The sequence below is a fragment of the Herpailurus yagouaroundi genome, unplaced genomic scaffold (assembly GCF_014898765.1).
Source record: "Herpailurus yagouaroundi ecotype Mexico unplaced genomic scaffold, PumYag 215, whole genome shotgun sequence".
In the NCBI taxonomy this organism is placed as follows: Eukaryota; Metazoa; Chordata; class Mammalia; order Carnivora; family Felidae; genus Herpailurus; species Herpailurus yagouaroundi.
The window spans coordinates 7566322-7580578 of record NW_024412446.1 but is presented as its reverse complement, the minus strand read 5'-3'; the positions used below and the strand labels follow the sequence as shown (position 1 = coordinate 7580578).

Below are 14257 nucleotides of genomic sequence, written 5' to 3'. Positions count from 1 at the left end.
GTGCTGACAGCTCAGAGCCTGGAACCTGCTTCCAATTCTGTGTCTCCCTCTCACTCTGCCCCTCCCCTGTTCACACTCTGCCTCTCTCTCAAAAATAAAAAAAGAAAATTTTAAAAAGAAAAAAAGAAATAGTGGTTGGAAGTACAGAGGCACTTTCCAGAGAAGTAAAATATGTCCTCTTTGTTTCAGATACGAACTGAGTTGGAAATGCAAATGGTGTGTAACTTGCGAGAATTCAAGGAATTTATAGATAATGAAATGATAGTGATCCTTGGTCAGATGGATAGTCCTACACAGATATTTGAGCATGTATTCTTGGTAAGTCTCAGGCTGCTTTAAGTGATGTGCTGAATCTAGTCCATATTATATTTAAATAAAATGTAACTTAAATTTAAAACAAAGGTAATAAATACTCAAACTTCATTACTTCCTAGTTTTTTGCTACATTTTACTGTTATCTGTGCTCTTAGATTATTTACATCTATTGTATGGTGGAAATGTTATCTAGTAGTGTGCTTCTGCTTATCTCTTCCCAGTTCCTCAGTGACATCAAGCTGGTGGATTAAAATTGACTCGTCAGGGGGTGCCTGGGTGGTTCAGTTAGTTAACCGTCCAAGTCTTGATTTCTCAGTTCAGGTCATGATCTCCCAGTTGTGAGATTGAGCCACTCATCACCTCTGCACTGATAGCGCTGAGCCTGCTTTGGATTTTCTCTCTCCCTCTCTCTCTGTGCCTCCCCTATTCATGTGCATGCTTTCCCTCTCTCTCTCTCAAAATAAATAAATCTTTTAAATGATGGGTGGGAGGGGCGCCTGGGTGGCTCAGTCGGTTAAGTGTACGACTTCAGCTCAGGTCATGATCTCACATGTGAGTTCAAGCCCCATGTCAGGCTCTGTACTGACAGCTCAGAGCCTGGAGCCTGCTTCCGATTCTGTGTCTCCCTCTCTGTCCATCTCCCACTCACACTCTGTCTCTTCCTCTCAAAAGTAAATAAACACTAAAAAAAAATTTTTTTTAAATGGGTGGAAAAATTTAGACCAAGGGAGTAGGCAAATGCTATAAATCATGCCCTTCTTCCACCCATCGATTGTTAAGTATCTCGTCTGTTTTTCATGACAGTCAAAAGTCCAAAACGGGAGCCTGGGTGGCTCAGTCGGTTGAGCATCCAACTCTTGATTTTGGCTCAGGTCATGATCCCAGGGTCATGAGATGGAGCCTTAGGGTGGAGCCTGCTTGAAATTCTCTCTCTCTCTATCCTTCTGCCCCTCTCCCCCACTTGTGCACTGTTTCTCTCTCTCTCTCAAAAAAAAAAAAAAATAGTCCATAATAGTTTTATACAATGTATCCAAATAGAATGATCCTTTGAGGTCATCACTCTTTCAAATCTGCCACATTTGCCTAAGGTCTAATATATCTGAGCAGAGCAGGTGGGAACTACTTATAACTGAGATGCTATTGGACTTTTAAACATTTGGAACCTTATAGCCACATTTTGAGTTCACCAAATACTTTTGTGATTGCTAAAATTTCAGTGACTTAAAATTGGTTTTCGTGGTTCCTGAACATTTAATGACCTGCGATTAGCCCAAGGACACCTTTCTGACTGATGGATTGGGAAACCTTCTACAATCCTAAGACCCATTTTCCTCCCAAATGTTAAGAGTTTTAGTTTTCATCTATACATGGTAGTGGGAATGAGGTTAGAAGGGTCATTAAAATCAGTGGGGAACGTCAAAACTTTGTTTTGTTTCCACTTCCCACACACTTTGACCAAAAACGCTAATAACCAGAAACTAAGTTGATTTGGTTTGAATTTCACTTCCTTTCTCCAGTAAGGACATTTGTGAAATGACTAGAAGCTGAGAAACAGGAGATAAGAGGAATAAATGCACAGCAACTGGCTAAATTGGATCATCTCACCCTGAATATTCAAGAGTTGATGTCACCAAGCAGTCAGATTTTATGCCATTGAAGGCTTGTGCCCTGAATTAACTTTTTGACGCTCTGTGTGTGCTTGTAGAGTGATTCACAGTGGTGTATAGCTATGAAATTACTCATGAAAAGCTGTGAGCTGGAAAAGGAACTTTTTTCCATTACTTTAACTTGACCAATGTGTGTTGCCATGTCTAAGTGTAGATCATACTACAAAGCTGTCATTGACCTTTCCATTTGTAAAGCACTTGACTTTGTTGTCTTTTGTGTGTACCTCCACAAGGGTTCCCTGCTGTTGTATTATTGGAAAGAATTTTTGTGTTCTCTATAGAAAACTTATGAGTCACTCATTCAAATGGACCCTGCCCCTAACTGTGTCTATGTAACATGACTAATTTTTATGAAGGGCAAGTGCCTGTAGCCAAAAATAGCTCATGTTAGAAAGTGACCAGAGCTATAAACTTGGAAGTCACTTTTCCATTAGCTTATATTCTAATACCAAAAAGGATGTAGACATGATGACTATGAAATATAATTAATATCTGACTATTCAACCTGTTTAACTTCAGGTATACTTCCCTGTGTCTCTGATGCCACCCGCTCAAGAACTACCTTCTCCTTGGCTTATTTTAGGACAAATAGAGAAAATTTAATAGTACTCTTAGCAGAAAAAACAATCCAGTTCTTCCCAGATTAGAGTCCCTAGTCAAGTACAAATGCATTTCAGTATTTCTGCCAGTATATTGATCCTGTTATTTCGTGATTATTGGCATATCCTTCTGTCTTGGGTGTTTTTACTTATTATAAAAATGATTCATGATCATTATAGAAATCTTAGACTGCTTATTAGTGAGCTACACAAAGTCCATTCTTTTCTATTTATTTTTTTATTGAAGTATAATTTAATTACCATACAATGTAATGTTTCAGGTGTACCACATTGTTGATTCGACAGTTTTATACATTACTCAGTGCTCACCACAATAACTGCAGTCACCATCTGTCACCATACGACATTATTACAATATTATTGACTGTATTTCCTATCCTGTACATTTTCATGTCTGTAATTTATGACTGGAAGTTTGTAACTCTTGAACTATTTTTTTAAGCTTATTTATTTTGAGAGAGAGAAAATGCAAGCAGGGGAGGGGCAGAGAGAGGGGGACAGAAGATCTGAAGCAGGCTCTGTGCTGACAGTAGAGAACCTATGGGGCTCGAACTCACAAACCATGAGACCCTGACCTGAGCTGAAGTCAGACGCTTAACCAGCTGAGCCACCCAGGTGCAGAAGTTTGTAACTCTTGATCCCCTTTATCTATTTCACCCATCCCCCCATCCAGCTTTCCTCTGGCAACCACCAGTTTGTTCTCTGTATTTGAGTTGGGTTTTATTTGTTTGCTTTTTATATTCCACATATAAGTGAAATCATATGATACTTGTCTTTCTCTGACTTATTTCACTTAGCATGATTATTGGCATATTCTTCTGTCTTGGATTTTTTATTCATTAAAAAATAATTCACGTTCATTGTAGAAAAGTTAGACAATTTCAGAAAGCTATAAATAACGTAACATTTGCTCATCACCAAAAGAGGTAAGCACTGATATCTTTTGTTATATTAGTCTTTTTTTATTTTTTTAATATGTATCTATAAATTTTTGAAAAAGGGAAAATCTACTCAGCTTCACATATAATTCCATTTTCTAGAAAATGGACATGTTCTCTCCATTCTGAATATTTCTCTTATTTGGGAAAAACTTTCAACTGGAGAATTCTGAAATTTAACTCTTATGCACAAAATGGGTACATGAACACTTCTTCCCCAATGGCTTCCTCCCCTTGTTTGAACCACCATATCCTATATCCAAACCCCTCTCTCTTCTCCAGTGAGTCTGTGCTCTGCTGGCTTTTCCAGCAATTGACACGGAAAAAGGTCTTATCCAAGCTGCAAGTGGTGGTGTTAGTTTTCTGCAAAGTCATTTCATCTTATGCTTAGCTGCCATGCCTGGAGTGCAAAGCAGGTTGTGTGAAGGGAGGCAGCAGGATTTTTCCCCTCCCTTCAAAAGAATGCTCAGCTCTGCAGTGCACTGCACAGAGATGTTTATTTAGAAAGGTGTCCAGCTGGTATGGAGAAAAGTATAGAGCATAGTTTAAAGAAAACCTTCAGCAAGAAGAGAGGATTGATTGGTTGGAAGCCAGGGTATTTCCAGAAAAAGTTCTTCCACATCCTTAAGAGTGTACCACTTCTCTGAGCTGGAAGCCTTTGCCCAATCAAGTCTTAATATCAACAGCTCTCCTGGATGTTGTCCCATTGGCTGAGAAAAAGCTAAATGTGAACAGACACCCTTTGCTGAAAGGCAGGCAGCTTTCTTAGTTGAACAAGGGAAACAGGAATATTGGACACAACCAATAATTTTGTTCATGAATAAAAAACTAGTCGATTTTTATTGCTGATTGTAATATTTTTCAATATTTGACATTACAGCTCCTTTTAAAATAATGTTTCATTTCCAAAGAAAAATTAAGCCTCAAATTGTAGTTACTTCTGTAGGTGCAGAGAAATGGAGGGTATATGAACAGAACTTAAAACAGATGGGCTATTTTAATCCTTCATGATTTTGTCCCTCACCTGAAGATGTATAGCATAAACTTTTCTCAGAAGGAAAAATTAATAGAGATGTTGTGCCTGGTTGTCTCAACAATTTGATTTCACAATATTGAGGCTGTAGGTGTCGTGTGATGAAGAGAAGATATGGACAGGATACCAATCCCTGGAGATGATATCAAGTTATACTGATCCTAGCAGAACCCCAATACAGTCTTCCTTTAGGTGCTATAAAAGTGCTCTCTTCTATTTTGCTTGGAACATTTGGACCCTCACAAGGCTATTTCCTGAGGATGACATTTGAGAAGAAATTAATCACTTGGGGGCGCCTGGCTAGCTCAGTTGGTAGAGCGTGCAACTTGATCTCAGGTCATGCGTTCGAGTCCTACATTGGGCGTGAAGCCTCCTTAAAAAATATATATTTTTAGAAAGAAAGAAAGGAATTAATCACTTGGGTCTTTGGGAATGGCACAGTATAGGGGAACAAGAGTGAAAGATGGAAATGAACTTACTTAAGAATGTATTATAGTCCCAAGATTTCATCTTACACTTCAGTAAGATTAGAATATACTTTGCATAATTACATAGAACATAGTGGAAAAACCCCTTGGAATTGTGTCATTGTAAGCCTGAGAAGCATGGAGGAAAAAAATAGATGGAGTCTGTGGAGGGCCCCAGGTGGCTAATATGCATGGCATTTATATTGAGGACAGAAAAGTAATTACACCACATAGACTCCAGTTCTTTCTTTCAGGTTGAACCTGAAGCAACCCTAAGCACAACCCAAGTCACGTTATATGGACTTCACTGAGTCAGTCAGTAGCCAAAGCTTTTAATTTCTTTTGTTTCTGGATATGTGCCATTTCAGATTGTCAGATTGAATTTTCTCTGGACAGGTAGATGAAAACCATGGACTTTTCCCATCACGTAAGGGTTATTTCCATCTAGCTGGACAGAGTTCCACAGAGGATTTAGATTTCTAAATTAAGAAGTGAAGTGGTCACATTTCCCTGGCTACCGTTTAGCCACTCAACCCTTATGGCTTGCTTCTGTCTCCTTGAATCCTTTATAGTTCTTAACCTCTTTCTTTGGTGTGGGAGCTTATTTCCTAAGGTTGAGCACAGAGCCTTCAGAATCTCCCATATTTTTTTAAAGCAAGTCAGCTGAGCCCTGGTCTGTAGAAAATATCAGTTGTCCGTTAGTCCATTTACCTAAATGCACCTTCACAGCCTCCTTGATCTGTCTCCCAGTTCAACAGCCAAATTAAATTACATATCACTTGTAATACAATGATAGTGCTTGCATAACACTTTACAGTTTCAGAGTGTTTCATTTATTTGTCTTATTTGATCATTCATTCAACAAATATTTGTTGACCCTCTCTTTTGTACCAGACAAGAGGCTAGATATTTGTGCAGTCTGATCTAATTCTACAAGGAGAGGGGCGCCTGAGTGGCTCAGTCGGTTAAGCGTCCGACTTCAGCGCAGGTCACGATCTCACGGTCTGTGAGTTCGAGCCCTGCGTCAGGCTCTGGGCTGATGGCCCAGAGCCTGGAGCCTGCTTCCGATTCTGTGTCTCCCTCTCTCTCTGCCCCTCCCCCGTTTATGCTCTGTCTCTCTCTCTGTCTCAAAAATAAATAAACGTTAAAAAAAAATTTTTTTTTAATTCTACAAGGAGGGAGTAATGAATCCTATCAGATAGATATTCATGGAAGGCCAATGAGATAAAGACACAAAAGTGACCCCTGGGTTAGACAATTAGAAGAGGTCATTAGTAACATTAGCAACAGTAGTGAGGGCAAAAGCCACAGTGCTGTGGGTTGAGACTTATGGGAAATGAGTAATCAAAGAAGGTATTAGATTATATTTCTATGAATGTTGGCAAGGGATTAGATTTCTATGAATCTTGGCAAGGGAAGGGAAAAAAGGACAGTGTCTAGAAAAGAATTCATGATGGAAAGAGAGTTTTTCCATTTTAATATGGGCGAAACGTTTTGGGTTTGTTTTGTTTTGACAAGGATGGGGGGGAACAGGGACTTATAAACAATAGAAACTTCTCAAAGTTCTGTAAGCTAAAGTCTGAGATCAGGGCACCTGCATGGTCAGGCGACAGCCATCTTCTGGGTCATTGACTTCTCTGTGTGTTCTCACATGGCAGAAGGAATTAGGAAAAACTTTATAATTTGAGAATGTACCCATTAGGTATATAGGACTAGGGTGGGAGGAATGTTCCATTTTATGGATAAGGAAAGTGAAGACAGGTTAAGCAGTTTGCTCAGTGCCCCACAGTTGAATGGGGAGTTGAGATTTGAACCTGAGTCTTCTAATGCTAAATTCCATTTAATACATAATTTGAAAATAGGTAAATTACTTTAAATGTTTGCCTTTTCAAAAGAGATGAACATAGTCCAAAGATAGAAAATGAGCCTGAAACATTGAAAAGTTGCTCACTTTTAAGAGAAATGCAAATTGAAATTACACTGAGGTAACATTTCACACCTGTCAGATTGGCAGAAATCAGAAGCCTAACCACAGGTTTTGTTGGCAAGGCTCTGGGGAAAAAAAGGGGCACTCTCCCTACATTGCTGTGGGAATGCAGATTGTCTCAGCCTCTGTGGAGAGGAATTGAGCAATGCCCAACAAAAACTGCTCATTGGCTCAACAGTCTCACTTCCGCAGATATGAAACATCATTCACAGGAGACTAGGTGAATCAACTATTCTCTGACTATCCAATGAAGTGCTATGTAGGTGTAAGAAAGAGTAAGGAAGGTCTCTGAACTGTGCTGTGGCTATATTGTCAAGTGAAGCAAACAAAGAACAAACATATGTATCATATACTACTTTTACATAAGGAACAAGTGATAATAAGGGCGTATTTGCTTAGAACATAGGTAGAATAAACCAGAAACTAGTTACAGTGGTTTCTCTTGGGGAGATTGGAGTAGGAGTGAGGGTTCAAGTTTACCTTTTAATAAACTTTTGACTTGCAGTCTTATGAAAGTTTTGCATATTCAAAATCAAATGGAAAAGAATAGAAAAATCACACCCTAAAATTGAATACAAACAGGAGCAAATGAATCCAAATGTATATCAAACGGGTAACTTCACAGAAAGAAATTAATTCAAGTAACTTTCAGTATAATATTCTGACTTAACCTCTTCATGGGAAGAGGAAAAAAAACTGCAAAGAAGGAAAAAAATTTTTGAGAGAGCACGAGTCCATGTGGGGCAGAGAGAGAGAGGGAGAAAGAGTCACAAGCAGGTTCCACACCGTCATTGCAGAGCCCAATGCGGGACTTGAACTCACGAACCATGAGGTCATGACCTAAGCTGAAGTCAGATGCTTACTCAACCAATTCACCCAGACACCCCAGAAAATTTGAACTTAATGGGTTTGTAATTGGTGTAATTGGTATTGGAAAAATAATGTTGAAACTATTTTGTAAATAGAGCAAATGAGTTGTTGGAAACCAAGGTTATCCCAGTGGAATAGGGAGCTATAAATGATGGCAAAGGGGCAAGAAAGAAAGGAAGTACCTTGTGGTGTTAAATTTGAACTGGAGGTACCAATGTAAATTCAATATTTTTTTAAAAAATATTTCCTAGATCTGTCCCCTGGAAAGTTTAGAAGCAATGATCCATACTTCTAAACATATCTAATTAATGTCCAGATCTTGATTACAAAATACCATTCTTTGCTAAAACCAGGACTCCTTGGGGAAATGGCTAATTCCACTCACAGAGTGACTCTGGAACAACTCTTAAACTAGGAAGCAAGGAAGTAGTGGGGTCAAAGACTAGTGGGGTCAATATCAGAAGGAGCTTGCTTACTTGAAGAGATTCCCACTGGCCAATTCAGGACAATTTGAGTGTCAAAAAAAATGGCAATGGATAAAAACATTCTAAATGCAAAAAGAATTCAAGAGTTCAAAGTGTGGAAGGAATGATTAGGTGAAGCTCTCCTTTACAGAAGAATGCAGGTAGGAATGCAGAAGGAATGATAAAATTAGAAAACCACCATTTTGTAAACCTCCAGTAAAGTAATTTGGGCAAGGTCAGCAGCTGATGCCAAAACTATAGAGTAAGAGATTATTGTGAAACAGGATATTCACATGACTTCAAAAATCACTAATACTGGGGCACCTGGGTGTCTCAGTTGGTGAGGCATCAGACTTCAGCTTAGGTCATGATCTCGCAGTTTGTGGGTTCAAGCCCCACGTCAGGCTCTGTGCTGACAGCTCAGAGCCTGGAGCCTGCTTCGGATTCTGTGTCTCCCTCTCTCTCTGTCCCTCCCCGACTCATGCTCACTCACTCGCTTGCTCTCTCTCTCTCTCAAAAATAAACATTAAAAAAAAAAAGATCATTAATACCTATAGATAACTAGTAATTGTAAAGGAACCTTTAAAATAGTGGGGTGTGGCAGATACAAAGGAACCTAGCAAGAATTCAAACTCAGCATGACAAATAATGAGACAAACTGACATTGTGTGCCTCAAGATTTCATGCAATAGGAAATACATAGCATCATCCTTGTAATATTCTTGCCAAGAATGTTTGACCTGAATCTAATCAGCAGGAAACAAATCAGACAAATCCAGATTGTGAAGAGTTCTCCAAGATTACAGACCTGTAGTCTACAAAAATGTCATCATGAAAAACAAAGTCCGGGTGGACTGTCCAAGTCCAGATTAAATGAGAAAGAGACATGGCAACTAAATGCAAAGTATAATTTTTTTAATGTTTTATTTATTTTTGTGAGAGACAAGTATGAGCGGGGGAGGGGCAGAGAGAGCGGGAGACCCAGAATCCGAAGCAGGCTCCAGGCTCTGAGCTGTCAGCACAGACCTCGACACGGTGCTCAAACCAGGAGATCATGACCTGAGCCAAAGCCAGGCACTCAACCAACTGAGCCACCCAGGCACCCCCTGTAAAGTATGATTCTTGATTGGATGAATATAAAGGATAGTTTGAGAGGTCAATTTTTGAAATTCAAATATAATGTATTAGAATATCATTGTGTTAGTGTTCTCTTTCTTAGTTGTAAAAATGGGAATAGGAAAATGTTCTTGTTCATAAGCAATACATGGTCAAGTATTGAAGTGTCACGATTGCTCAAATTACTTTCAAATGGTTCAGGAGAAAAAAGTATGATGTATACTGAAAGAAAGGGAAGGGAAGAGAGAAATCAAATGTGGTAAAATATGAAAAATTGATCTCCAAATCTGTACAACCCTCCCTTTTTTAAGTTTTGCATTATCATGTTTCCCTCATTTAACAGAAGCTACTATTTAGCTGTCCTTTGATGTAATATAATACACTAGAAAGAATGTGGGCTTTAGAATGAAATCTAGGTTTAATTCATAATAATGCCACTTTGTTCATTTAACACATGTTTATTCAGTACCTACCAGGTGCCAGGCACTCACTGTTCAGGGGTTTCCATAGGCAACAAGCTGTCCTCAGGAAGCTTATATTATAGTGGAGGAGAGAGGTAGTAAAGAAACTAATAAATAAATATACAAGTAGAAATTGTGAGGGGCGCCTGGGTGGCGCAGTCGGTTAAGCGTCCGACTTCAGCCAGGTCACGATCTCGCGGTCCGTGAGTTCGAGCCCCGCGTCAGGCTCTGGGCTGATGGCTCAGAGCCTGGAGCCTGTTTCCGATTCTGTGTCTCCCTCTCTCTCTGCCCCTCCCCCGTTCATGCTCTGTCTCTCTCTGTCCCAAAAATAAATAAAAAACGTTGAAAAAAAAAAAAAAGAAAAGAAATTGTGATACATACCTTTGAAAGAAATCAGAATACTATAAACCAGAAAAACAGATGACATTTAACTTAATTGGAGTATGATCAAAGACAGCTTTCCAGAGTATGATCTGGAGCAAAAATTATTTGAATTCTATGGGAGTTGGTTTTCTTATCTGTAAAAATGAAGATAACTTTTTTACACTTTCATTTGTGAAAACTAATTGTTATAACATACGGAGTACCTGAGTTACAGAGAGGAAATGCGATAGATGTTATTGGATCTGCTTCTTCCCTCATAGGACACCTTTTCAAATATTGTATTTTGTTCATTTGCTAATACTCCCTAACCTTGTTTTTTTGGTTCCACAGGGCTCTGAATGGAATGCCTCAAATTTAGAGGATTTACAAAACCGAGGGTAAGCACACACAGCAATTGCTTTCAACCCCATGACTGAAATCGCTGTTTGTTCTTTACTTTTTCCTGTTAAATATGGTGTCAATGAGTAACTTTAAGCTTAAGAGTTGCTTCCAGTTGATTTTAATCAGGTGGAATCTAATGAAAATTTAAGTGGCTGTTATCCCACTGTTTCGTCCAACACCTCCTAAGAAAGATCTTCTGTTTCAATGGAAAGGCTTTCCAAAACAGATGTGCATGTCTTTTGCACTGTTTTAAAACCAAATGTAGTTATTGGTCCCTTTTGTTTGTTTTTAGAACAGTTTAAGGTTCACAGCAAAATTGAGGGAAAGGTACAGAGATTTCCCATATTCCCCTGCCCCCATACATGCATAGCCTCTCCCATTAACACCATCCCCACCAAAGGGGTTGCATGTGTTAACAATTGATGAACTTACATTGATACATTATAATCACCCAAAGGCCATATTTACTTTACAGTTCACTGGTGGTGGTGTACATTCTGTGGCTTTGGACAGATGTATAATATCGTGCATCCATCATTATGGTATCATACAGAGTATTTTCAATGCCCTAAAAATCCTCTGTTCTGACCATTTATTCCCACTCCCACTTCTGGCGACCACTGATCTTTTTACTTGTCTTCATAGGAACCTTTGGTTCCTATTTTTTATGTAGGAGTACACAGAACTGCATATGTTGGGTTCACAGCTATTCATCAACATTTATTGATCATTTTCTGTGGACTAGGTACAGTGCTAGATACTAGGAATCCAAAGAAAAATAAGACTCAGTCCCATCCTTTTTTAGTAAGGTGCTTGAGGTCTAAGTAGTTTTTTGTTTGTTTGTTTTTAAGATTTTACTTATAAGCAATCTCCATACCCAACGTGGGGTCAAACCCACAACCCCAAGATCAGGCATTGCATGTTCCACAGACTGAGCCAGCCAAGTGCCCCTAAGTAGGTTTTAAATATAAAGTGGACAAGCTTCTGAAATTGAACAAGAATACATTCTACCTTGTATTAAGAAATGTGCCCCTGAGCAGCATGGTTATTGAGTTTGATTGTAGCTGTTGAGACGACCATGAACATTCAGCAACCAAAAAGCTGCCATTCTTCTAACCTTTTTACTTCTTAGCTAATACCTAAACTTTTCATTGAACTTGGCCTTAGGAGGCCAAATTATCCCAGTAAAAGAAGAGAAAGTCATGTCTGAAAATTGGCCACATGTAACTTGATTGTGGACAGTGATCAGACCTACTGAAACCCAGAAGTAGTGATGGCTGCCTGTTTTCTCAGCTGTAAGTCAGCCTTCTGGTTATCTTTAACATGATTAGATACATACTCCCTACTTCTCCCTCAAAAGAAAGATATATCCTAATTGTTAAAGTGAATTTGGGACAAGACTTAAGCCAAAGAATTATACAAAGAGTTCTTGGGTTGAGAGAAGGGGGCCTGTGAATCTGGTTATTACTTAATTTAAGATATGAAAATAAAGAGAACTTAGAAATTTTAAATTGATTAGAATTGAATCTAGAGTTCTTGAAAATAGAGACTGTATCTTAGTTTTGTGTAAAACGTACGTCTACTTTACTCAGAGCTTTATACCAAGAGGGTGCTCAGTAAATGTGAAGGAATAATAGAAAAATTGACTGACTTGCCAGAAACTAGCACAGAGATACAGTATTTAATATGGAATCTGAGACTTGATGCAGCTGTTGCCTGGCAAATGCATTGAAATTACATCATGCATACATCTTTGAGTTTAGAATACACTTTGACAAGATCAACGGAGATGATACCTATTCATCTCATTTACTGCTTAAAATGCTAAATTATAAAACACAGATGTATCTATCTTAAAAAACAGTATAGTTAGATGCTCAGACATCTACTTAGATCTTGTTTCATAAATTCACTTGTTCTTAAACTCTTGTGGATTAAGAATTAACAGTTACAAAACATGTATACTGCCCCTTGTGGATGATGTAAGGGATATTCAAGTTTAATTTTGACATAAGACCATTTTCACCCAATCTTACTGACTTCAGAACCCCAAGTAAAGTGCTACTCCATATAGAGGTGGCAAACAAATTTCAGGGGGTGCTGTTCTCAATTGGTAGTGGCTGTGTAGAGTTCTGTAATGAATAGGATTGGGAAACCTTGTACTGCCGTAATCTATTACTAAAGTATGGGATTAGAGGTGGGAGGTGGTTCCATTTTTATTTTAAATAAGGTAAGTGTGCTTTCCTTTTTTTTTTCTGACCATTATATTGAGATAAAGTTCACATATAGTTCACTCATTTAAAATGTATACTTTGGGGCACCTGGGTGGCTCAGTTGGTTAGGTGTCCAACTCTTGATTTCAACTGAGGTTATGATCTCATGGTTCATGGGTTCGAGCCCCACATCAGGCTCCAGGCTGACACTGAGAAGCTTGCCTGGGATTCTCTCTACCCCTCCCCAGCTTGCACATGCTCTCTCTCACACTCTGTCTCCCTCCCTCCCTCCCTCCCTCCTTCCCTCCCTCCCCTGCCTTCTGTCATCCCTCTCTCAAATAAATATACTTTAAAATGTACACTTAAATGGTATTTATTACCATGGTATTAATTTACAGTTTTTCAACCCGAAAAAGAAATCCTGTACCCTTTTTCCCCCAGCTTCTAGAAACTACTAATCAGTCTACTTTCTGTCTCTATACGTTTACCTATTCTGGGCATTCCATTTATTTATTTTTTTTTTTTAATTTTTTTTTCAACGTTTATTTATTTTGGGGACAGAGAGAGACAGAGCATGAACGGGGGAGGGGCAGAGAGAGAGGGAGACACAGAATCGGAAACAGGCTCCAGGCTCTGAGCCATCAGCCCAGAGCCCGACGCGGGGCTCGAACTCACGGAGCGCGAGATCGTGACCTGGCTGAAGTCGGACGCTTAACCGACTGCGCCACCCAGGCGCCCCTGGACATTCCATTTAAATGGAATCATATAATATGTGGTTTTTTAAGAATAGTATCTTCCACTTAACATTATATTTTCAAGATCTATCAATGTTGAAACATGTATTAGTAACTTCATTCCCTTTTTTATTGCCAAGTAATGTTCCATTGTTCGGAAATACCACATTTGTCAGTTGATGGACATTTGAGTTGTTGCCACTTTTTAGCTATTAATGTATGAATGCTGTGACCATTCACACACAAATTTTGGGGTAGACTTATGTTTTCATTTCTTTTGGATTTATACCTCAGAGAGGAATATGCTGTAGAGTAACTCTACATACTGTTTTCCACAATTGCATATGCTTGCTTTTTAAATTAAAAAGGAAAAAAATTCTTTGTAGTAATGGACTTTGATGCCGAGATTCAAATGTTTCAGAAAAATTTTGATCTCTGGAACTTAACCACAGAATTGCTTAACTATGACTCTCTCTCTCTCTCTGTAGTCATTTCTCTGACTTCAGAGATTGGGTTTGTAAGAACCCATGTGTAGTTCTAAGAAGGAAGCAGCTTCTACAGAGAGAAATAAGTAAGTCTGTGTTGTGTTGCTGGAGTAAACTCCAGT

At 38.8% G+C, this 14257-nt stretch overlaps 1 protein-coding gene across 5 annotated transcripts in view; it reads left to right on the top strand.

Moving 5' to 3' along the window:
• Positions 1 to 14257, top strand: part of SSH2 (slingshot protein phosphatase 2) — a 252213-nt gene that overhangs the window by 218508 nt on the left and 19448 nt on the right. For all 5 annotated transcript variants that reach the window (XM_040455430.1, XM_040455429.1, XM_040455433.1 and 2 more), the window contains 2 exons: positions 190 to 318; positions 10653 to 10699. In XM_040455430.1, coding sequence (XP_040311364.1) covers positions 190 to 318; positions 10653 to 10699 — 176 coding nt within the window. The remainder of the gene's footprint in view (positions 1 to 189; positions 319 to 10652; positions 10700 to 14257) is intronic.